The sequence below is a fragment of the Falco naumanni genome, chromosome 5 (genome assembly GCF_017639655.2).
Source record: "Falco naumanni isolate bFalNau1 chromosome 5, bFalNau1.pat, whole genome shotgun sequence".
NCBI lineage: Eukaryota > Metazoa > Chordata > Aves > Falconiformes > Falconidae > Falco > Falco naumanni.
In genome coordinates this window covers 5,709,696-5,735,092 of record NC_054058.1, presented here as the reverse complement: position 1 = coordinate 5,735,092, position 25,397 = coordinate 5,709,696, and the positions used below count along the sequence as shown (strand labels likewise).

The 25,397-nt window shown below is 50.8% G+C and overlaps 1 protein-coding gene across 8 annotated transcripts in view; it reads right to left on the bottom strand.

The window, feature by feature from the left end:
- Nucleotides 1–687: 687 nt before the first annotated feature.
- The window catches only part of LOC121089196 (limbic system associated membrane protein), a 1,018,254-nt gene continuing 993,544 nt past the window's right edge, over nucleotides 688–25,397 (bottom strand). For 2 of the 8 annotated variants that reach the window (XM_040596225.1, XM_040596230.1), the window contains 2 exons: nucleotides 24,048–24,083; nucleotides 688–6,609 (listed from right to left, as the gene is read on the bottom strand). In XM_040596225.1, the coding sequence (XP_040452159.1) occupies nucleotides 6,512–6,609; nucleotides 24,048–24,083 (134 nt within the window). In that variant the 3' untranslated portion in view covers nucleotides 688–6,511. Of the gene's footprint in view, nucleotides 6,610–14,964; nucleotides 15,353–24,047; nucleotides 24,084–25,397 lie in introns of those variants that run through there. The other 6 variants (XM_040596229.1, XM_040596231.1, XM_040596224.1 and 3 more) reach the window with 5 other exon arrangements.

Here is a 25,397-nt window from a genome sequence, read left to right as displayed (position 1 = left end):
CACGGCCAGAGCCATCACGGTCTCACTCAGCGAGACCCGTTGTGGCGTGGTGTGTGTGCCCTAGGGGGCCAGGAGGCAAGTGCCTGATGCACTGGGACCAGGGACGGCAGGTCCTGCCCTACCTGGCAATGGCCTTTCTTGGATGCAGTCTTGGCCCCTTCCCTAGCCGTGCCCTGCTGAGCACACAGCCCTGCCGCCCGTGCTGCAGTCATGCCCTCCTGACTCGCACTGCCCCTTCCTCCTCTGCTGCCTGGCCACCTCTACAAGGCTTGCAGGACAGGCTGAGTCGCTGTGGCACCAGCTAACCTGAGCCTGCAAGGAGTGAAGGACCTTTGCTTGGTACCTATCTGGGCTAATTAGGAGAGCTGCTCCTCTTTCCCAAGCCCTGCCTTGGCTGGTCTCCTTGCCTCACACACCCTAAGCCACAGAGATACAGCGGACCGTGCCGACATATCCTTGCCAAGATGACTTCTGCTTTCCTGTTACGGTGAGTGAATCAACAAACAAACACCACACATTGCCCTAATGGGAGCCACCAACCACCAAGAAAAATTGGCAGGGGGGCTGTAGGAGGCTGCCTGAACATCGTTCTAGCAAGTTACAAGAAGGAAAAGAGAAAGGGGTTTTAATGGTGTGACACAGCTCTTAGTCAGCAGGAGTCATGCAGTTAAAAAAAGAACTCTTCTGGGCATTCCACTGGAAATGAAGCCGCTCTAAGGCTAGTGTTGAGAGGCCAGTCTCCTCGCTGCTGAACCTGGAAGTTCTGTGCATGGATGATGGACAGCACTCATTCTTACCCTTTTCCACTGGCATCACATCTTGGAAATTACTATCCAGTTTCTCCATCACTTTCCCGCCTGAGGTTCTGCTCTTTCCATGGGACAATTTGCTCCCGGCACCCATAACTCAAGAAGTTTTGTGTATTTGAGTCAGAGAAGCAGTAACATTGTGCACCATTAGATGAGAGAGAGAGAGAATACTGCTCACTCCTCTAGCATCTCCTCTGGAGGACTCTCTTGGTTAGCCATCCTCGGTGTCAGTTGCTACATCTCATCAAGCACCATGATGGTTTGGGCTGTGGGTCAGTGTGCATGGAGGAGAAGAAGCAGAGGTGTGAGAGGGGTTGGAAGGAGAAGAGCTGTTTCCCTGTGCCCATAGACTCCCTCATCAGGAAGGGGAGAAGTGGTGAACCATTCAGATAGGTTGAGCTGAAACATTAGCTGGTGGCAGGATTGTGAAGGACTCTAAAGTAGTTCCTCCGACTTCCCAGATCCTCCTACCCAAATGCTCTTGAACCATCAGAACTTGCTGTTGCTCCCCCAAATTCCTTCGAGATGTGCAGCTTCCACTCAGCCTGGAGACCATGTGGCTATTGATGGCAACTTTGTCCATGCTGTGTGCTTGGACTTTCAAAGTGGGGTTGCTCAGACAGGTGGCTTAGGGGCATGGTCTGAATGCACCTGGAGCTAAGAAGAGCTGGTGGGGCTTGAATATACTTTGACCAAAAGTGGGGCAAGCAGCAGTACACAAGAGATCTGCCCAAGCGGTGAACAGTCAGTGGCATGAGAAAGGTGTGCAGACAAAGACTAACTCTCGACACAATGCATGTCACCAATGAAATCTTCATGAATGGCACGTTAACATGCACTCGGTGCTAGCATGGGGCGACACAACTTCACTGGTGAAGAAAGCGGGAAGGGAGGAGGAGGGGACTGCATCACTGAGCAACATACCCGCAAGCTGCGGGGCTGCAAACAAACAAAAATGAACACAACAGCCAAGATACAGGTGTCGGCTGGAGCGTCCCACGTCGCCCTTCCCAGCCGTTCAGAGACAGGCGTCTGCTTCGTTTTCCATCTGACCAGACACATGCCCCAAGCAACATGATACAGTCATGCATGGAGTTCATGTGGCTCAGGGTGGCTGCATTTCCCCTGTCCGGTTCCTCTCGGAAAGACTTGCCTTCACTCCTCCTCTCGGTCATCTGAAAAGGGTTAGAAATCTGCTAGCAAGTATGGGGCCATATATTAAATCTAAGTCTTTGTTCCTCTGCTTGGACATTACCAGACATCTCATGTAACTCTTGTAATATTTACAAACCAGTAGAAGAAATACAATTTTTTTTTCTTATTTTTTTTTTCCATTTTGTTCTTTTCTTTTTATAACACTAAATGTTAAATCTCCATCAATCAAACACAATTACACTGACAAGCTCAAGGAACTGGTGTCCCATTCCAAACTCCAGTCTCCCCCAGTCCCCAACCAGCTGAGAGGCAGCAGGAAGGAAGCAAGAGCGCAGCTTTTCAGGAGGGGATGGGCAAGACAGCAACATGAACTGGTGGAGCAGAGGCGAGGAGGAGAAACAGCTTCAGAGAAAAGGGCCTGAGACACGAGAAAACCCTTTGCAGCATCTCTGTCAAAGGGCAGAGGGGAGAAAGAGAATGGGGAAAGCATTTTATCTTGCCTGTGTCGCCTATGCTTGTCTGGGCTCTCCTCTTGACACATGCTTTGAGCGATCCCTGCTCGGGTTCAGGAGAAATGGGGATGTTCACAGCATCCTTTGATGCATGCAGCAGCTTGCAGGATTAGCTTCTTGGAGTAAATCAAGCTCCAGCCTCCCCGTGACACCCCCAGCCCTGCTAGAAACAGACATTGCCAGGAATGGGGCTCCCAGTGCTGCTGCAGATCACAGGCATACTTGGTACTTGTGCCTTTTCTCAGACAGGTCTGCAAACATCTGGCTTTAACCCTGTTTCACAACCACACGATGTAAGCACAGACCTCCCCAGGTCCTGCAGGCAAGACCAGACCCCAGCACTGGTGTTGTGGCTCTTTCCTCTAGCTAATAGGCAGATGGCTAAAAAAAAAAAAAAATGGGTGTCCTGGTTTTAGTGATATATTTCCCTTTAACCATAAGCCTCTGTGCCTTGACAGCTAAAAAAATATCCCCTCAAAACTCCTTCAAAGCAAAAAAGATGTAAGACAATGAGGTGCTGGGACTTGTGACAACCACCACACCATAGGGCTCTGATGTGTGTGAACCCAGTGCCTAGGAGTGACCCCACAGTGACAAAAATGCATGCAGAGGACAACACACGGGACAGACCTTACCATAGCAACCAGGCTGGCATCAAAGGCAAGCCTCAACCTAAAGAAAGTGGTGGGCTTGACCCAGCTTTTAGGAATAACCTGTGACAGCAAGTCACTGCAGGCTGCCCACCTGCTCACAACAAGCCCGCGACAATGAATCCAGGTGTAGGTACAGCCCCGAGAATAAGAAATGCCAGTGATGTGGTGTTTTCCCTCGTGCCAGTGTGCTGGAGAGGGTGCAGCTCCCAACCCTGGTTTCTGGGACCAGCATCAGCTCACGGCTGTATCAGGGGCATGAGGAGCCCTAATGCAGCAGAAAACCTGGAGTTATTACTAAATCACCAAATGACATGACCCTCCCGAGAGGTAGGCGCAAGGGCTGGGGTGTCTGGATGCTCTGGAGCATACAGGGCATTTTTTTCCTGGGCCTCAGCACACCGGTCCCCAAAGGAGCTGCACAAGTCCCATCACCGACCACCCTATCTTGGAACGGGGGAGCCATCCCTGGATGCCTTGGGCAGATTTCAAGCCCCACTTGCCCAGCTCTCCCCTCTTGCACTAAGCCACGAGCACCCGCAGCTATGGCTTTGGGACCTGGAGGAGTGGGGGGAGCATAATTTACCACCATCCAAACCCACAGCAGCTCTATAGCAAGCCTGCCATCTCCCAAACTTCAGCCTCTTGTGTCTCTTAATATTTCCTTGCTCATTCTGGCTGCCTGTGAGGAGCCCTTGACTGACTGCTTAACTGCTGTGTGCCTGCTGCTGCACGAAACCGCTGAGCTCAGCAGAGAGGCAGGCGCCAGTGCCGCAGTGCAAGGTGGAAGCGCCACACTGAGCAGCAGGGAGAGGCCTTGGTGGAGCGTGCCCCAGCCGTGCAAAGATGGCAAGATGTTCATAGACAGCAATCCCCACTTTCCTTCCTGGCAGGGGACCACCCAGTTGGTATCCCCCCCCCCTCCCAGGACTACAAGCCCTGTTTCCCCCTTGCCTTTGACAGCGTGCAAGCACAGCTGCCAGGTCTGCTGCTACTGCACCAACTTACAGGGCAAAGAGAAAAGCAAGCTTGCTGGTTCTTGAAAGCTCAGTGGTGCCAAGCACCTGTAGAACACTGTACTGTCATGGGATGGTCACTCGATTTGCGTGGGCCAACTCAAGTTCCTCCCTGCAAATCCCTCACCCTCCAAAAAAAAACCCCATGCAGCTACCTGATAAACCCTGTTTTATCTTTGCTGCTGTAGATGCTAGGGCTTATGACCAGCCAGAAAACACAGCAGTCTTCTCCCCGCTGCCCCTGCCTGCACACATACACTGCAGCCACTGGAAGGTATGACTGTTGCTGTCCCCTCTCCCATTGCTTTGGCTCTTGCAGCTGTCCTGTTGCTGGTGTGGCAATTCCCAGCCACCACCCAGCATTTTCTTAGCCCTGTTTCTGACAGCTCGTTCTCTCCCTCTCCTTCTCCTCACACAGGAGCCACTGGAGCATCTCCTGTTGTCACCCTTGCATGTGATTCAGCCATGGGAAGGGTGATGGCAAGTGACAGCCCTCTCCAGCAAGACCAGCACCCTTCAGATGAGAAAAGAGAAGAGTGAGGGGAATTGTGCTGCCTACTTCTTTGCTGCACCACTTTAAGCTCCTTCTTTATAAGCCCAGGATTTTGGACCTGACATTTGTTTTTCTTCTTACATTCACAGGTCCTGGATATAACCCCCAATTCGTTTCAAATGTGGAATTTGCAAAGTGAGCTTTGTAGTAACGGTGGTGTACAGTACACACACACGCACATGCACACACACACTCACCCCTACATAGCGTATGTTTCCTTTTATAACAGGGAGGACAGTAAGAACAACAACAAAAAAAAGGGTATTGGCTCTATTTTTGCATGACTACCAAAATGGTTAGGAATGACCAGATTGTGGTTTTCACATGGAGGCATTGTTCCTACACACACACTATACCTACAGGAATGGCTGCTTGGTGATGTCCAAGGTGTCATCACTCCCGTCCCACCGGCCCAGCCTCCCCTCCCCTGGAGGAGGGGGTGGCTGCGCTCTGCACTCCGCAGTGCTCCAAGCCAGTCCTGGTTTCTTCTGCTTATTTGGACAAATGCACATGTGTGCACACCCCCATGCGCGTGTGCAAGCACTCATGCGTAGCAGGGGCTGCTATGCTGGTACTTGAAGGCTGAGAGCCAGACAGGTTGCAGGTGGGAGAGAAAAAACAGGCTAAACAAGGGTGCAGACTGACTCTTGCAAGCAAGGTGGCCAGGAGTCAAAAAGCCAGTGAGGACTCCGGAGAGGGGACACCATGGGAACCTGTGTTGCATCTGCCCTTCTCTCCTCACCCCTCTTCTCTGCCTGAGTGATCTCTCAGCATCGTCTCACACTTACAAGGCAGGACATTATCTACAGCAGGATGAGCATATGTACACATGGACTGTTCCTTTTGCATGCTTAGAGAGAGCAAGAGAAAGACAGAAGAGAGAGAAGACGGAGCGAGAGCCACACATACACGCATGCACGCACGCACACAGGCATACACGGGAGAAAGAGAAAGACACCTGGTCGAATTGAGGGGGGAGAGGAAGAGGATCAAAAAAAAAGAAAATTATGTTTTCAGTAGAGTTGACACAGCTTAGTTCAGGCCAGTGAGTGTGGTTGCATGAAGGAGGGGACAGGATAGAAGGTGTTTAGCAAAGGGCTGGGTGCACAGGAGTGCAGGGTGAAGAGAGGAATGGGTTCTCCACAGGACACCAGTGCGCAGAGAGCTTCAGGTGACTTGCTCTGGTTTGTGGCTTTTTTTTTTTCCTTTTTTTTTTTTTTTTTTTTTTTTTTTTGATTTGTTTTCAAAAGTATGAACTGGCTGAGCATTGGCTCACAAAAATGACCCAGGGCATCCAAAAAGTTAAGTGGCTATAGACACCGAAGCAAAGACCTCTTTCTGCAAAAGAAAGAAAGAGGAGGAAGGAAGGAAGGAAGGAAGGTGAGGGAGTATGGAAAAGAGGAAGGAGGAGAGAAAAGAAAAGGGATCTTCTGTTTGATTGGCTTTGTGGTTTTGTTGGATTGTTTATATTGCAGCATCCTCCGGCGACACGATCCTTGCTGGTGCCCCATTCTCTTCCTTGCTTCGTGTTGCCTCCTAGATGGTTGTGACTTGACAGCCGGCTTGTCAGGTTTTGGATTAAATGTTGCTGAGTCGTCTTTGCTGTAATTTTTCCTCTCCCCTCTCTTCGCTCCTGAACACACAAAAGTTGTGAAAGAAACAGTCCTCTCTCTCTCCCCCCCCTCTCTTTTTTCTCTCTCCCCTCTCTTCGCTCTGTCTCCTGTATAACGCATTTTGTTTTGTGTGTTGTTGTTGTCGTGTTGGTTTTTTTTTTAATTATTATTATTATTATTATTATTTTTAATTCTGATTTGTATTAACATTTGCTGAGTAGGCAGAGCAGGGATGCTGCCAGCAGCCACAGTGGGACGGCCAAACTCATGGAACCGTTGTCTACTCTCCCTGTGCCGGGTCCTGCAGGGTGCGAGAAGGGAGAGAAAAGAGGACAAGATTACACAGGGTTGGGCGAGACAAGGAGAACACAGGAACACGGCGCGTTGCTCCCGGGCTGCTCCTGCAGCTGGGGGCCGGGGCTGCCGGGCACAGCCACCTTCCCACTTAGGTGAGCCCCCATCCAGCCCAACCACAAGCTCCTGCCCACCAGCTCCTCAGCATCCTCCCCTCCCACCCAATGCTCTGATGGCATGTGGCTCTCCCCAAGCAACACCCAGGCTGGAGAAACAGGTCGTGGAGCACGCGGGAAGGCTCACCCACAGCTGCCAACCCCATCCCATCCCTCTCTGTGCCTCCGGCTGGGAGCAGCTGGACACCCAGTGTGGGGGCACGGCTCACACCTTGGCACAGCACACACACGGCCCGGCCACCTGCCTCGCACCTCCCTGTTCCGCCACCTTCCCGGCGGTGGCCCTGGGATGCCAGGGCTCAGCTCGTTGTAATTCTGCGCAGTGACCAGTGCCTGTCTGCAGCCAGACACCAGCTCTGCGGGGGCTGATTCATCACAGCAGTCCGATCAATAAAACATGGGCTCAACCGGTGGACGCCTCCCCTCCCAGGGGCTGTGCTGCAATTACTTGTTTCTTAATCGGGGTGAAGGAAGGCTTCGCTGTTGTGTTTATGGCCCTGTGGCACAACACCTACAGGGTGCGGGTGCCGGGGGTGCCAGGGAGGCTGACTTTTTTCATATGGGTGGGAAATGAACTTGCATGTGTGTGCGCGCATGCACGGGGGTCTGTTGGAGGAGGCAGGGAGCAGCGCTCTGCCGCAGCAACAAATAATGCAGCCTCGCTCCAGGAATATTAAGTGCTAACACTCCTGACATCTTCTCATTCATCCTCTCATTTATGGGCTCCCTTTTCTGGATGGCTTTAAAGGCAGCGATGCTGTTTTAAATTCACCCTGCAATACCAAGCCTTGGCAGCCTTTTCTTTGCAATGGGGCAGGCTGGTGTACGTGGCTATGGTTTTGTAAATGCATGCTCATCACAGAATCATGTATATGTACACATGCACGTACGTTACACATGTATGCATAGGTACATGCATATGTATGCATAGGTACATGTTTATGTATATGCAGCGTTCTACGCAGAAGGGGTGCAGGAAGATGCTGTGGACCTGGAGGTAAGTCTGTATGTTGGGACTGATCCTGCCACAGAAGAAAGAAGACATGCTTCCCACCAAGAAGAGCTATTTCTAATGACAGGGAGAGCCAAAAAACCCAAAAGGAGAGTCTGTTCAGGAGAGCCCCATAGTGCAATTACTCCCTCTCACAACCTGCAGTTTACCAGGTGAAGAGCCTCTCTGCTGAGTGAAGCACAGGTGCCACAAGCTTGCTCAGCAGCACAGTCACTACTAAATCTAGCTGGTGACTATAAGGCAGCAAATCTAAGAAGAGTGTCCTCAGAGCCCCTGAAATCCTGTAGCACTTTCATTTGTAAGATTTCTTCCTAATGTAGCTCATTGCTTACTAGATCAGCTGTTTGTGACCCAGTTCTATTCTTTCATTATTAAGTAAGTATGTGTTGAATTGTGTGGAAAATTTATATTCCATCTATGGCTTTTTTTCGGTTAGTCCCTCGTGTTGTGTGGCTTGTCACATAAATGCTACAACACTGTTTTTTCACTCCTTGTTTGGGTGACAGGAACTTGTTTCCCCCTCTGAGCTCGGGAACGAGTTGAAGTTCAGCTACTACACTTACCCGACCTATGTTTCAGAGAAAGCATCTTTCATGATCAGATAATTGGGTGTAGGCTGTTTGGGACCATTTGCATCCCATATTGGCAGTGAAGAAGTCCCAAAACATGACTTCTCTGGCCCAGCAAAATAACCAAGAAGACAACAGGCAGGGTGTATTGCCCACAAGTTTTCAGCCATCGCATTTTTACTAATAGGCTAAAATACTGTTTGTCTAATGCATACATGGACATGTATATATCACATACATAGGTGGGAATCCTCCTCCTCCTTGCCACTTTTCTAGGGTGCATATGCAATCAGAGCAAAGGCATACGTTGCTGTGGTGGCACCCAATACACACCTAGCACAGCAGGGGCAGGGGTATGTTTGGCCTTGGCTGGGGTACTGCTGCCTTAAATAATGTGGAAGTGCGTGGATTGGGGGTTGTGTGCTTGGTGGGGGGTGGGGGATAGATGTATGGTATGGTATGGTATGGTATGGTATGGTAAGAGATAAGCTTTTGCAATACCTAAGCATAAGGGAGGACACACAAAGCATGGTGTGATGAAGGACTTGGGAGAGGGTCACATCAGCTTCTGCTCTGCTTGAACTTGTATGCAGAAGCTTGAGGATATCTGACGAGGCACAACTCCCATCTCCACAGCTGAAAAACGGGGTGAACTATAGGTCCTCCCGTCTCCCTGATAAGCACCCTGCATGTGTCAGTGAGGCAGAAGCCTCCCCACACGTGATCCTGATCATCTTCCGCACGCCACCACACGCTAATGCCACCACTTGTCTGCACCAACAGCCCACACGCAGCCGTGTGGGTGCCGGGCAGCGTGTTCCGGTGACTGGGGGGCCTGGCACCCAGCGTGGCTCAAAGTCGCTGCAGCCCCTGCACGTAACCCCAGGTGCTATGTGTAACCTCGGTGTCTGCCAGCAGAGCTAGTGAGTACATGCCACGTACGCCACATTTACTGGCGTACCTGTTGTAAAAATGGGGGAAGGTTATAGTTTAATTGCAAAATCTTGAAAATTTTCGGAATATATTCTCAAAGGTTTTGTGGGGTACTAATTGCTCAAATAATAATAATAAAAAAAAAAGAGTGGAAATCTGAGAAAAAAAATAAATATTAATCTCTGAGTAGATTTTGTGCAGAAAGCACTGTTTTCAACTCATATATTCAGTCTTCTTGCCCAGCCACGCCTGGGTACAGCCACACTGCACCCTGCTCCGCTGTGACAGCCCACGAGTGCACATACGGCTTCTGCGGGTGCCTGTGTGCGCCCCCACCGTGGGAGCCGCGGCCCCGCAGACCCCCGCAGACCCATGCGTGAATGCCCGGGGGAGGGGGGAGTAGGGCACGTGCCTGTCGCGTCCGTGCAGCCCACCACCCGCCCGCTCTCCAAGGCGCCCACGCCGGCCGCCGCTACACCCACCCAGCCGCGCAGGTGCAAAGTACGCGCAGGCGTGGGGGTGCTCGCCCCCCGCCGTGCACCCGCACGGGCAGGCACGCACCTGCCACAACACAGGCAACCGCCCCTGCACCCCCGCGCTACAGCCAGCCCCCCGCGGCGCGCAGCCCCCCGCGGCGCGCAGCCCCCCGCCGCACACAGCCTTGCGGGCTGCCGGGTCTGTCCGTCCCCCCGCCCCGGGACCTCCCGCCCCCCGCAGCCCCCACCCCAGGTCCCCCAGCCCCGCCTCCCGCAGCCACCGCCGCAGCGGGCGAGGCCGCGGTCTCCACCGCCCCCTGGCGGCCGCTGCCGCCCCCGGAGCCGCCTCCGGTTCAGCACGGCGGGGAGGGGCCGCAGCGAGAGCCCCCCGCAAACCCCGCTGCGACCCCGCCGCGCTCCCCCCCCCCCCGCCGTACCGCTGCGCAGCGCAAAGCCCGCTGCGGGGGCGCGGAAAGCCAAGCTGCGACCCCCGCAGCGGGCACGGGGGGGCTCTGGCCAAGGGGTGCCGCTGGCTCTGCAGCCTCCCGCTTCCCTACCCTTGAGCCTGCGCTCTGCGAATTCGCTGTGCAAACTGATCTCCCGGGCTAATCATTCCCCTGCAATTTGGCAGCGTCGCGAAGTTCATGACCGTGCAGCAGCTTTGAAGGGGGTTCTCTTCCACCGCAGCCAGGGAAGGAAATTGGGTTTCTGATGACGGTGAGTTAATACGACTATTTGGCAGCATTTCACAAATAAACACTTCACGGACCCCAGACCCCAAACGGCTGACCCAGTCAGATCACATTAATCAAATCAAGAAGGAGCAGGCTGAAAATTGGCAAGGACAAACCAATTGCACTTCTCTTCCTTGCTCCAAATAGTGAGGCATTTGGACACCCAGTGCTGCAGGTGGACCCCTGCCATGCTGCCTAACCGTGCTGCAACAGCCCCACAGGACACTGCACCCCGTCTTTCCAAGGGTTTCTTCGTGCCACACATTCAGCCTGTGTGATCCATATTGGTGTCACGGCACGAGGTAGACTTGGCTGAGATTTAGAGCTGTAGCTCTCCCAGAGCTGAAGGGAATCATGCACAGCCCCCATGCCATCCCACCCCATCCCACCCCACCCCACCCCACCCCATCCCATCCCATCCCATCCCATCCCATCCCTCTCCCCAAGGCAGGGTAACCCTAGCTGTGTCCTTAAATTTAACCATGGGGAAACCAGAGCCTTGCCAACATGACATCACTGCTCCTGCCCACCTGCGGTAATGGCCCCTTGCACAGGCTTTGCACAGAAGAGGCACCAGGAGTCTTTTTCTGACACTTCCAGCAGAACACCTCCATACTTTTGACTGGGGATGTGGAAGGGGTGGCAAGGCCGTTGAGCATGGGGTTTCAGTGATTGCACCTGGTGCAAAAGGCCAACACTTCCATGCAGGGTGAAGTGGAAGGCTCGTTGCACGCTCTCATGTGCAGTGCACTGCTCAGGCGGTGCTGCAAGAGCTCCACCAGCCTCATGCACAAGAGCCAGTGGCACCCACTACTGCTAAGGTTGCCCGACCTTTCCATTATAAGGCCCTGTCTGCATAGCACTTTACAAGCATCAACAGGGCAGGTGGAACGATCCCACGCTGGGTGTTTGCCTTCGGCTGATTTTATAGTTTTTACGTGGAATACCAGCAGCCGAAATACTTCTGCTGTGCCTGACAGCAAGGCTTGAGGAAGGAAAGAATTTTTATTTTAATCACGAATAACCCACCAGGAAGCCAGTGACTGTCCCTCAGAACATTTCTCTGCTCTGAAGCTTTGGCTCAGAGCCTTGCAACAGTCCAGAGATTTAGTCTTGCGAAAAAAAGAGGTAAACAGCTACACAAAACTATCTGCCTTCAACACCCTTGGGAAGAATGTCCCTGCAGACTTCACACATCTTGAATGAATTTCTTGGGACCACCTCAGCTTATCAGTGCTTTGACCTCTCACTGGTTTTAGCTTCCCCCCCATACAACTGGCACAGCTGGGCTTGCTACACTTGCTTCTCCCTGGAGGGCTGCAAGCTAGGCTAGCCCAGGTTTCATCACAGAGGTCATGGGGATGTGTGCTACTTTGCATGTTATAGCTGTAATGCTTTTTCTCCCATGTGTGTGTGTGTGATGGCTTATGAACTGCTCCTGCTCCTGTGAAGAGTGTAGGAAAAGCCATGGCAAGAAGAGTGTTGGGGCTTGGGTGAGATGGTAGAGGGAGAGGGGAAAAGCACAGGGTACTGCTTGCGTTCATAGCAAACTGCAGCCAGATTGCAAACCAAGAGCTTCTCTCTTCCTCAAAAAACAGCCTGGCTCCAAGAGGCGCATACTACAACAAAAAAGCAGCTCTACTGGGTCAGTCCAAGGGTCCTGTCTATCCTTCAGTCCTGTCCCCTGCAGGTGCTGGATGGGAGCCAGCTGGGAGCACGTGGCCAGCACAGCATCATGTTGGCCTGCCTCAGGTGCTACGGAGTCATCCTGAACCAGCAGAACCTGCACTCCTTGGCAGATTCATTTTATCTTCCATGAACTTGTCCGGTCGCTTCTGGACTGCCTGGAAGCCTTCCATATCCACAACCTCCCTCAACTTTTAAGGACCACAGTGGCAGTCAGCTGCCAGCAGTGATATTATGGCCACACATCAAATTCTGGCGTTACGTTCTCCTGTGACATTAGGACCTTGGCATTAACAGAAAGCCTGGCACGCTGCCCGTTACTAATTGCTACCTGAACTGGCTAGATTAAAACTGTCTCAGTCACTCCTTGCTCTGCAGTCTCCTCTGCTGCCTACAGAAAGGCTAAGGAAATTTGCTCACTGTGGGAAGAATTAGCTGGTCTCCCTAGGAAAAAGAAAGCTGAGCTTTTTGTCAAGGCAACTGTTAAGAAAGCAGCTCCCCAGTGTCAAGCCGTTGGTGGCTATGGGATGCTCAAGTCCTGAATTGCAGAGCTGCAGGTCTTCCCACCAAATCTGGGGCACAGCTGTTACTGAGCCCTTGGGGGATGCTACCCAGGCGGCTGAAGGGAGCACAGTTTAGCAAAGAGAGGACTTGGTATGATGCCCCCAAAGGCCTAAGCAGCTGAGACGTCAGTGGTGTATCCTCTACGGCACAGGCTCATCCTCCAGAGATGAGGCCAGCTGCAGAAATCACCGAGAAGGGAGAAGACTTGTGAGATCTGACCTTTGCGGGATGAATAAAAGGGCCCTTTTTCTCCCTGCCTTCAAGCCTTGAATTTATAGTGCTACAAGGCGCTGCAACACGGCAGCAGTGGCTGAGGGCAGGAGGCTGCTTGGTAGCCCTGCACGTCCCTGCCTTGTGGCTGTTGTTGGCCCCTCAAAGCCTATAGTGCCCATTTGGGACTGGGGGCTGCGTGAGGGCGTGATACACACAGGAGGAAGGTTTTATCAGGTCAGAGGCATAGGAAAAGGCCGCTGTGATGAGGGATACAAGAAGGGGGTAACATGGACTGAGGCGGTATGATGAGCCTTACACTCGTACCAGTGCAGGGCTGCAGCGTGGGGAGTGATACTGGGGAAGGTCTTAAATTGCAATGGCAATACGGGCATGCTTGGCTGGGACGCTGGAGAGGGCGTGAGGAGATGTCAGCCAGGGTGAGGCTGGGGAGATGCGGGCGCTGATGTGAGCGTGCGGGCTGGGCAGGCAACAAGGACAGGCCCTGGGAGAAGGGACGGAGAGGGCATGAAACCCAGATGCGGCACAGGGAGGCAGAGGAGGTGGGTGAGAGGCAGGTACAGGGGAATGACGTGTTAGGGGAAGAGGGAGTTAGTACCAGGAGCATAAAGGCCAGGTGGCAGCACCAGCCCGGGTCAGACCTGCAGCAGAAGTAGGGATTCCTACAGAGCTCTGCGGGCTGGATGCGGTGCTGAGTGAGGCCCCAGCGCCCACAGACAGCTCTGAGGGAGGCCATGAGCCGTACGGACGGGGTGGCCCGGCAGCGGGCCCGGGGGGTTGCTGCGGAGCCCTCCTGACCTCGCCGGGCCACTGGCCGGCGGCAGAGCCGCGGGGCCGGGCCGGGGCAGCCGCAGCTGCCGCCGCAGCGCCTCTTCGCCGCCAGGTGGCAGCCGCAGGCCGGGAAGGAGCGGCACGGCGCCGGGCGCGGGCCGCGGGGCAGCGGGGCAGCGGGCGGGCCTGGGCGCTGGGGCTGGCCCCGGTGGGTGCCAGGGCCGGGGCAGCGGCCACGCACCCCTGTGGGACACCCCGCGGGATCTCGCCAAAGAGAGGGTGGGAGCCCCGCGTGCTCCCCGGCGCCGCTGCCCGAGGCAGCCCAATATGGCCACGGTTATGTGCCGCGGGAACCTGATCGCCACCTGTCTGCTGTCCCTCCTCAGCCCCCATCCCCCCTCAGCCCCCATCCCTCCTCAGCCCCCATCCCTCCTCAGCCCCCATCCCCCCTCAGCCCCCATCCCCCCTCAGCCCCCATCCCCCCTCAGCCCCCCATCCCTCTTCAGCCCCCCACCCCCCTCAGCTACCCCATCCCTCCTCAGCCCCCTTCTCTCATCTAGCACATCCCTCCTCAGCCCCCACATCTCTCCTCAGCCCCCGCACAGCAGTATCCTTGATAAAATTGCTTGAGGGGGGCAGATCTGACCTACTTGGTCATCCCCATGAAAAGCAAGGATCTACACACTATGGCAGCAAGAGGCGGTTGCAGGGAGTGGTGGTAAAGTTTCTAACCCATTCTGCTCCCTCCACACAGACACTGCCTCCTTCTGCCACCTCAGTCCCTCCAGCTCCCTTTGCTAACACCGACAGCATCCCTGGAGGGGTCCTTAAGAGAGGGGGGCAGAGGCTGTGCTATGACATGTAACCCTTGCCAAACAGGCAAACGAGGCCAGACTTGTTACACGAAGCCACAAGTCTGCTTGGTTGCACAGAGGTGTGCCTCCGAGTATTGTAAGCAGCATGATCGCCACCAGCAGAAATTGAACCTGGTGACTTTCAAGTTTCCCAACGTGGATTTTAAAAAGGGTCGTCTGAGATGCGAGCAGAAAGCAGATACATTCTCAGTCCATACCCGGAGGGAAAAAAATCACCCACCCACTACAGGTTTCACACCCAGATTTGCCACCTAGATTATTCTGCTGGGTCCTGTGTCCCATCATCTGAGTGAACCGAAGTGGGAGACAGGAAAAGAGACAGTGGGTGCCAGTCTTTCTCTTATTTACATTAACAAGACTCCAGGGCTTGACTATCTTCGGTGCTGACAGAGGAGAGCCCACAGAGAATTACGAAGGACATCAGAGAGCTACAGGCTCCTCATTTGCTTTGGGGAATCTGCCCTTGGGATCCCATGAAAGAACACAAGGTAAAACCTGGTATAAGAGGATAACCAGCCCCCGTGAGTTGCTAAATGGAAGTGAGGCCAGGAGGAGGCATGGGACAGGCCAGGAGGACTTGTCTGTGATGGAAAGGAAGGAGTGATGGTAAACCAAGGAGAGCTGGCCTGCTGTTCTTCCAAGTGTTCTCCACCCTGAGCAGCTCTGGGCTCCATGCTGTTGAGAGGCCAACTCTACTTACAGTGAAGGCTGGAGTCCTGCAGCCTGAGCAAAGAGGAGGACCAAAAATTAAGGAGCAATGAAAATAAAACTCTAAAGGAGAAGGTGCAAGGGAAAGGGGATGTGCATCGTACAGGTCTCCGTCATCTCACTCCCTGGGGCCTGGAGAGGCCTTAGGTTTTACACTTGCCAGCTCCTCTGTAGGAAGTAATTTTTCTAGTCTGTTGACTCTCTTGCCAGGGCTTCAGAAGATGAAATCTTTATTATCATGAAGGCTTAAAAGGGAGGAATACTGTTAATTCCATTTTCAAGGTCATACTTTGAAAGTTATTAATTTCTTTCTTCCAGGGCTTTGCACTCTACTCTGAGGCTTTAGGGATTACCAGCTCCTACTTACTAGGGTTCATTTGGGGCTTTTTTTGTTACCACTTTCCTGTTCCCCCTCCCCTTTGAGAAGAAGACATGAGTTTTCGCTCCCTGTTCTTAATGTTGAAACTGTTTTGTTCATTACCTGCTTGTACCCCATTCTCACTACCAGTTTTGCTCCTGTAATTAAAACTTAACCGGTACTGCAGTGGCAATAGGCTGGCTTTTCTCGAGGTGTAAGTACCACTGTGTAAACTAGGGAGGATGCCCTCCAGCAACTCTCCAACAAGATTAAGGAAATGTCTCTGGTGTCTATCAATCTTAGCACACAGTTTAATGTATTTCAGATTTTACTCATGCTTTTTTAGCACTGAACAGTTCTTCTCCATGTTTTGGAGCTCATTCATGGTGTACTAAGTACTCATCTATCATACCTCATGTCTTAGTGAAGATTCATTCTCTAATGCAGCTCACCCATCCTTCCCTAAGGCCTAAAAAATATCCCTGAAATTGTATTTCTCAGTGTCTTGCTGAGAAGGTCGTGGTGCTAAAGAGCTGGCAGCTTACACAATTTATCCTGGATCTGGTTTCCAGTACTCCTAGTTTAGAACTGAACTCTTATCCTGACCAGTGAGGCTGGCAGTGGCTAGAAGACCACCTACGTTTCAAAGTTACATTGATCTTCCATCACCAGATCTGTCCTGTAGGTATCAAAAAGTTCCAAGGTTTTTCTCACAGCTGAAAACCAGCTCTCCCACCCTTTCCATTCCCCTAGCAGCTGGAGATTTGTTTTTTTTAAAAACACTTGGCCAACTACGGATACAAAATCAGTTATAACAGATTTGTCTTCAAACCATTGAAGACACCCATCCTACAAGCAAAACATTAACAAAACACAAAGCACAGACTCTTTCAGGGGCCATCACAGTGAAGATCTGAGCTTTTTCTGCTTTTTACTTTCCTGGGATACAGCAGTCCCTGCCCTGCTCACCTCTCAAGCACGTGTATGGCACAGCAGACCAAAGGTGATGTCTGTCTAGTGTCTCAGTAGGCCACAAACAGCATAGCCCTCCTCACCCAGAGCACACACAACCCTAGGAAGCAGGTTTGCTAATTGGAGGCTCTGGAACCTCTTGAGAAATTAATATTTTCATCAGCTTTATGTCTGTTTACCCACTTCATCCCTGCTATGGTTTCCCAGAAGCTTTGCTGGGTATTTGGCACAGGAAAGATTTCAGTGGCTGTGGACAGAAATGAAGAGGGAGTGGGCACACCAAGGGGAAGGAGAGCAGGAGAACTAAACCGGGGTGGAGAGTGACCACCATGCTTGAGGTTACTCTTGGTACTGAAATCCAGTCATGCCACAGCTTCTGCCCTTCCTAATCCCTCTCCTATAGTACCTGCAGCATAGTGTCTGCCCAACCTGTCCTTGGGGTCTTCTTAGGGCCACCACTTCCCTCTGGGGACTCCCTTCCAGTGAGCTTAGCAGGGACCAAGCCTTGGTCCCATCCTTCCTTGCCCAGGAGTGGAACAATCTAGAAGGAGGTTTTAGCTAGCCTTCATCAAAGGCTGCTTCTGAATGACAAGAAGTACAGGGCCTATCACGGGAACACTATAAACAAGCCTGTGCGCGTCTCTGAGTGTTTCTGAGAATCAGAGATGTCACGAGAGTCACGCTGGCCCCATGGACTGGTGTGTCTCTCTGAAGCGTGTGGTCTAAGTACTACTTTGTGTCACCTGTAGTTCTCATCAAAGTACAGATGCGTGTCTGTGTATGCAATTCCAGAGTGGGATTCCTGGTCACCTCAGTGCCCTAACAGTGCAGGCATGGCTTTAATGCCTGGTCCGGGCATGGGAAAAGCCAGAGATGAAAGCCATAGTGCCTTCTCAGAGCCTGTTCCCAGACCAGTAATCGAAAAGGGAAAGTTAATACAGCTTGAACAGTTTACAGGCTGAGCTGGCCTTCAGCTGAGTGAGTTGGGGCAATGGAAAAGATGCCTGCAGCTGCTCCGGTTCCTCCTTTAGATGTTCTAGGGTGCCTGAAAACTGCTCAGTGACTGTGGGATGTGCCTCTGAGCACAGGGTGAGCGCATACAGTGCATGAGGTGACCTGGCTCAGGAGCATACTTGTCAATCAGTGTGCATGTGTATCTGTAACATCGACTGTAGAGGCTGCCTGATGGGACCTCATTGAAGCTATGCTGGTTATAGCGCATCCTTCTCCACGGCCTGACCCCTTGCTTCTGTCCATGCATCCATTCCCCAGATTGCAGAGGGAAATGCAGGTGACGGTATGGAAGGGCCAAGCACATTTCTCCTTTGCTCACCTTCTCCCTAGGCCTCTACCTTTTGCAGGGGAGCTCTTCTGACAGACCTGCTCACCCCCAGGAGGGAAGGCCTGTCAGTGGCGCTCTGCTTTTCCTGCAAGCCTGATTTCTGTAGAATGGCTGATTTCCCCTCTGGGCACCCCCTCCCTCCCAAATCCCACACCTCCCTTCTCCCAGTTGTTTTTGTTTTTAGAGAGAGCGCTTAGACAGCTGTATTAATCATGCAAGCCCAGCCATGTGTAATGTGCTTTATCAACAGCAGAGCAGACACTGAATGGCAACCAGTTCACAAGCGGGCCCGGTGCAGTGCCTGAGCTGGGAAGATAAACCTGCTGCTTCCCAAACCGACTTACCGTCATAGGTTAGTGAATGGAGAGACTGTTCACTTGGGACAATAACCAGAGGGGAGGCCAAGTTGTTAGCAAATTGTTGAGTGGTTTACACTGGAAATGGAAGGGGAAGGAGGAGGACGAAGGTGGAAATTACCCTTTGGTCATTTTCTCTTGAGGGCTGGAGGAATTTTTGTGTGTGCATAAGAATTAAATCAACACAACACTGGCTGTTCCTCATCCTCCTCCTTGCTGCCCTCCGCACTTCGGTCTGAGTCAGCCTGGCTGGCAGCTCAATACAGAATGTAAGGAGAGCACGAGGGAGAGAGCAAGGATTTAGCTACACCTGCTGTGCAGTGGGTATGAGTTGCCTTCATGATCTCTAAGGAGAAAGGTTCAGTTGATGGCTTCAGAAACTCATCTAACATACAGATGGTATCAGGCTACGAGTGTCCTCTGGGCTGGGGATATCTGGCTCAGGAGGGTTATAGCCTGCCCGAACCCTGCTCTGCAGGGTGATCTGTCCATGCTACAACAATGACATCATCAGTGTCCCTACTGGACAACTGATTTTCCATGGCAGTTGCTTTTCCATGGGTTTGTTTCTAATCTCTGCCATGCGGTTGTGTATTTTCCCCCAAACTCCACTCTCCCACCTGACTGCTGCACTCTAACCTCTGTTTTGCAGGGCTGTTCTGCATGTATGTAAAGCCACACCTGTGGCTAAATAGACCTTGAAATGCCTTCCCTACCCCAGTGCAAGGGCTCAGCTCAGAGGAATGTCTTTCTGGGACTTCCAGTGTCAGTTCCTACCCCCTGCTGCTGCTCTTCCTCACTTGCTGGATTCTCCACAGCATTGCTACTGGAGAGGGTTATGCAAATATATGCAAGCCAGGGCTCATTTTGGAATAAATCAATCTAAATTAAAATTAATGAACATAAAGTACAGAAACAGATCAAGCAATAAAGCTATTTCTCTCTCTTTCCCCCTGTGTCTCTCTTCAAGAAAGCTGGTTTCTTTTCTTTACACTTTTTTGAGAGAAGAAGCTGACTGGTTTTCCATTTTTTTTTTAAACAGTCTCAGCAAACAGAAACTGTCTGTTGCTATTCAGAAAAAAAACCCACAAAGCAATGTTAGTAGCTGTAGTAACAAATAATTCTTGGCATTTCTCTTTTCCCTAAGATGCTGTTTCCAGCTGCATCTCTGCTACCCCTTTTGGAAGACACTATCATCACCTCTGACTTGTACTTTATTCACTTTAAACAACATGGTCAAAATAAGATACAATGCCATCTTTTGCCTGGTACCTATGAAATAGCAAGAAACAATTAATATGACATTGGCCTTCTGCCTTCATGCTGTTTTGTCCTTCTTGTTCCCTTGGCCTGAAACCCCCACAGGCTTGGCACCCAACGCAGTCCCAGCCTTCAGTGCCTGCAGAGCTGGCAGGGATGGACATGACCCTGAGCAGTAAGAGAAGCTTGCCTGCCCGAGCATCCATCCTGCAGAGCCACCCCCTTCTGCACTCACCAAATGGGGAATCAGCTCTTTGGAAAGTCTGGCTGGATACCACCAGTGGGAAGCAAGGAGAACTGTGAGCTGTGCTTCCCACCCAGGGTCATGGGTGTTATCAGGTACCAATGCCCGGGGCTCAGCCAGCTTTCGAGGAAAAGAGGCGTGCTCCAAGTGCTCAGGCAAAGACCACTGCAGAGCGGTGAGTACAGCTGAACTACAGCCCCTGAACGCCTGAGGATTTACGGAAATACCAGACTTGCACATGACTCCAAACATGCCCTCCTGTGCTTGGTTCGTATGGCCATTATTTTTCTATGTCAGAATTACAATAGGCCAAGATTGGTTATTTTGCCCTCTTTATGTTTCTTTATGAAACTTTACAGTTTCCCCAGCTCTGCCAACTAGTTTGTTTCCAATGTTGCGAAGGTTTGGGTTTTCACTGACTGACTCTTGGCACCCGGCTGATAAAGCACCCTCTGGCCTCAGTGAAGACGACTCCAGAGATGGATGGGCTTTTTAGCTGGCCACACCATACTGGGAGGGCTGGTTTCTGTGGACTGTTCCCACACCACTACCTAGTCAGCAAACCCTCGTAACGTGTTAACCCTTTACAGTCTGTACTCTCTGGTATATTCCCCTATGCTTCTCTCCTTAGCTTTGAAATATTCAGATGTTCATCCTTCTGCCAAAGCAGACCCCACTGACATGAGAGCTGCCTACTCAGCAGAACTGACAGGGCCTTACACTAGGGAGAGCAGAAGGGGAGCAGAGATGGGTGGAGGTGACCACTGCGACAGATGAGCTCTCTTCACCACAGCTAGGCCCTCCAAAGGGAAGGATGAGGACTGAGCGGGTATTAGAAAAAAAAGATGCTCTCTGTTTCCCACTCTGGTCATCGGACCCAAATGAACATCTCTTTTCTCCCTTCCCCCGGCTCCCACCCACCTGATGAAGGCATTAGTGACAGTACAGGCTACACAGGCTACAGCTAAATGGAGACTAGCTACGATCTACAGTCATACAGGGTCATTCTCCGATCAGTGCACGTTTTGGCAGAAAGACAGGACTGCTCATTCTCCTCTTCCCTTCCCCTCCACTAATTACTAACACACTATTGCTGTAATCTTTTGTCACCCTATTAATGGCCATAACTTCATCTGATCAGGCCCCAAAGACTGGCACGCTTGATGCCCCATGGGCAGTTCTGGATGTGCTGCTTTCTGGGGAACACAGCACCCCCCTCACAGAGCTCCCTGGGCATTCAAGCTAACCACACTGAGAAAGGCCCTGGTTAGTCTGTGCTAAGCCTTCGTGAGAAAACTCCTGTAAGGCAGACTCACAGGTTTTAAAGCCCATCAGTATGGCAAAGCCATTCTGATGTGGACACTAGGTGCTAATCCCAGGGGAAAGGAGTCCGTGTTCACAGGGCTGAGGACAAGAGACAATGGAGGACAGAGATGGAGCTAGTGCCATAATTATGACAGACCCCTTTGAGGCTCAGCAGTGACCCCATTTGTCCTGTCATTGGCAGGTATGGTGTGGAATGTGCAAATTCTCCTTTTCCAGAGGAAAAACCCTTTTGAAAAGCCACCTTTTGCAGTAAGACCCCCTTTGTGACAGCCAGGTCTTGTGTCATCCCATTATAACATGATGTTACAATGCAGACAGGAAGATGTGATGATGTGTCATCCTAGAAGACATTTTGGGGCATTTTGAGTGCCCGGCTGCAAAGTCAGGAGGGATGGAAAATTTACCAAGGACAATGGAGTTGAGAGCTGAATCAGCTGCGCTCCACCAGCCTTTTAGGAAACTGCCTCATCAAGTTCAAGTCCCATGTGTTTAGTTGAATAGGCTGCTTCTGAATCTCTAGCCTGCTTGAAAGATGTTTCCACAGCAGCCAGCTAATGATAGCAATGCATGACTACAGTACTCTTCATCTCAAAACACCTTCCTTTTAAATTAATGCTCAAAACCCCACAGGGCAGGGCAGAGTTACCAAGGCTTAAGAGAAATGGAAATTGAGGGAGGAGGCTGTGATTCTGGTCATTGAGGAGAGACTTATTTGAGAACTGAGGACTGCATCTCAGAACATCAACTCATAGGGAGAAAAAGGACTAGCAAGAAAATTTTATACCTAAGGTTTCTTTGAAGGTGAACAGCAAAGTAAAAGCAAATGTTGAGCTAAGTGCCAATATCTGTGTTGAACGCCCACATTGGAGAAGCCGGTAAGCGCTTTCAGAAAACAAATGAGGTCCAGCGTATTTAAACTCTACATTCCCCCTCTGCAAAATCCTCTTTGCATGTCCTGGGTCACTGGAGATATCCCAGCATTTGGCACCACAGATTCCTGGAGATGCCTCACAGAAGTGATGTCACACCAGGATGTCATTCAAGATCCTCTCAGGAGACTGGGGAGTCATAAAAGGAAAAAAAAAAAACAACTTCAAAGACAGAGGGGGAAGTGTTTCAAAGGATTGACTAAAGCTGTGCAGGATGGCCTTGGCAGCTTGATTAGGAGAGGTGTTTGGTATGGAAATCCTGGCCTTGCTCACTTGCAGTTTTTGCTTTATCATTTAGCTTAATGGACTACTAATTCAAAACCAGCTGTAAACAGGGCTGGCTATGAAAAAAATTACCACTGCCTGCCTGTGGAATTTAAGGATATATAATAAAAATAATCATAAAAAGAAAGAGCCTTGGGTTTTCCATCAGACAAAAATATTTGTCATTGAAAATTCTGCTTAAAAGAAGAACACGCAAAATTGGAAAACTCCTCAAAACCTTACATCCCGAACATCCTCAGCAACTTTAATTTCACATCCATGCACAAGTTTCATTTGCAATACATACGATAATGGTGTTTAATTGGATTTATTTTTCCACACTAGGTTCCCAATGGCCTACTTTACTCCTTTTCTCAGCTCCTTGAATGTTATTTACAAATCACTCTCTGGGATTTAATTTTAATGGTAGCTTGATTTCTCCCTCCACCCCTCCTCTTTTTGTAGGTACTTTTCTTTAATTGTATTTGTGGATTTGCCTTTTAAATAGGCAATTGTGACTACATCCTGAGCCTGAGTAAGTTGCCAAGAGCAGAGCTTGATTTGAAAATGGTAGAGTAGTTAAATGGGGCTGGTGTAACACCCAGCATTTATTGTTCTCTTCATGAGAGTACCTGCAGGTGCTTTACTTGGGCAGGTGCTCTTTTGCAAAACACCACGGGTTCCTAATAACACTCTACCCCAAAGCTCTGTACAGACATTAACTATTCAGGCCTCCGAACATCCTATGAGTTGAACACATCTTCATCACATGGCAGTAAAACAAAGATACTAAGGAGCTCTAGGCCAAGATTTTTTAAGTGAATACGGGGACTGCCTGCCTTATTATTATTTTGTTTCAAACACTGCTTTCAAATGCTGTAGCCTGCTTTCTGGAAGTGCCCAGTCTGCACTTTTTCAGAATCTTGAGGTTGCATCCAAGCCCCCGAATCTCATGTGGATGTTGGACCTGTGCTGCCTGGACCTGAGGCATGCTTGGGCAGCACGGAGACAGGAAAAATACCCGGACACTGTTCTGCCTTCATACCTTCTTCCCTTGGAATAAAGCAGACGGTAACACCTCACTACACACCTCTTTTCATGTTCTCTGCCTCAAATGCGGCACTATGTGACTGGCAGACTGGGGGTGTGTGACAAGAGGAATGAGAAAACAAAGTGTTTCACCATGAATACTTTGCACAACTAGAGTGGAAAAGCCTCCTGGCAGCAATTTAATTTTTAGCTTCTCACTTGTCCCTTCCACTGTCTCAGCAAATTTTTTGGTCTGCTTATGCTTTTGATCCAAATCCGAACATGTGGGCAAAGACAGCTTAGGATGGCAGTACGCATGAGGTGTAGGTCTGCAGGCATATTGAACCTCACTGAAGACTGTCCAGACCTAGGCGAGGACACAATGTCATGGCTCAAAGCTCAGCTACAGGTTGTTGCTGTTTCATTGATTGTTTCATTGAAAAGGAAGGGAGGAAGTGGAAGGATGAGGGAGGTGAGCAGAAGAGACCAAATTACATGTAGATGAGAAGGGAAAGCCCTTGTTTTCCTGCATTTCTGAGCTGTTTTGCCCATCCTTAGCTCTGAGCATTTTTCAGGATGATGGAGAATGACCCAGCTAAAGAGCTACTTCAACATAAAACATATACTGACCTGGAAAAGGATTGGGGAGTGTGGGTAAAACTCGTTCTAAGGGGGGAAAAAAAACAATAAGCAACATGCAGGAGAAAAGGACAAGCCACTTTTCACACAAAGCAAGCAGCAGATACAAACCTGATGGAGTTGTCCATCCCCAAATTATATGAACTAGAGTAGGTTTCATCTACAGAGCATTTTGCTAGCCACACCTAATATATATCAACATCCCCTGGGACTGGGAGTCAGAGAGAAGTCATTTCAAAACCTAAACAAATAATATCCACACAGCAAGAGGGATTAAGCGCCTACAGTGAAGGTAATTGGAGTTGATGGGCCATATCTCCCCTCTGACTTTCAAGACCACTCATGTCATCACACTAGAGCTCCTCTTAGCTACACCTCTGGCTGGAAGCTAATCTTGGCAGAGAGGTGAGTTGTAGAAGTCCTCCATGGGTAGTTGCCGCACCCCCCAGAACCTTCTCCACAATGGATTTCTTGCCAGTGACATGTCCCCTGAGGATCTGTGCAGGGAAGCAGTCACCCTGGGGAATCCTTGAGACACTGTTTCTTTAGAGCTTTTGTATTCTGAGGTAGACAGAGTTTTTGCAGACTCATCAACATCTAGTTGTACATAGAACCTGCAGTTTTGTTTATAGGGTTTTTACACTGCATCTTCGTTATGCATCACACAAGGATCTTAAAAGGATTGCACAGACACTGGGGGAAACCAGTGTCAGAGACCTCAGCTGGAGGCTAACGGTGGTGTTATTTTGCAGTTTTACAGATTGTGCAGTTGATGCACAGAGCAAGGAAGCGATTTGCCCAAGGTCAAATGTTTAACTGTTGGCAGAGCCAGGTGCAGAACCAAGACTACAAACCCCCAGGCCTGAGAGTGATCACTGGGTCTCCTTTCGTTACCTTCAGAGTTGCTGGATTCCTTGTACTGACTGAGACAAGTTCCTATTCATGGACTGATCAGCAGGTCGATATTTAACTGTAGAGATATGCCACTGTGCAACAGTAGATAGGCCTGAGGCAATGAGCTCTCTCCTGGTTTACCTGTAAGGACAGTGCTAAGATCACTGCTGATGGACACAGAGCTTGGCAGGATGCATCAGCAGTCCACTATAATTCTTTGATCAACCCAGGCCCAGCTATTTGGAAGCCAACGCTCTTTATATAGCACCCTTAGCGCAAAGAGCAAGTTTCTGACTTGCTGGAGCCCACTGGGACATAGCAGGTCAGGCCCATCATCTGGTGACACTGGCAGGTCTCCTGCCCTCATGGTGGTAATGGAGCTGTTTGACTCCACAGCAGGCACAGGAGAGATTGTCTCTTGCCTAGAAAATACACAGCTAGCCTGGA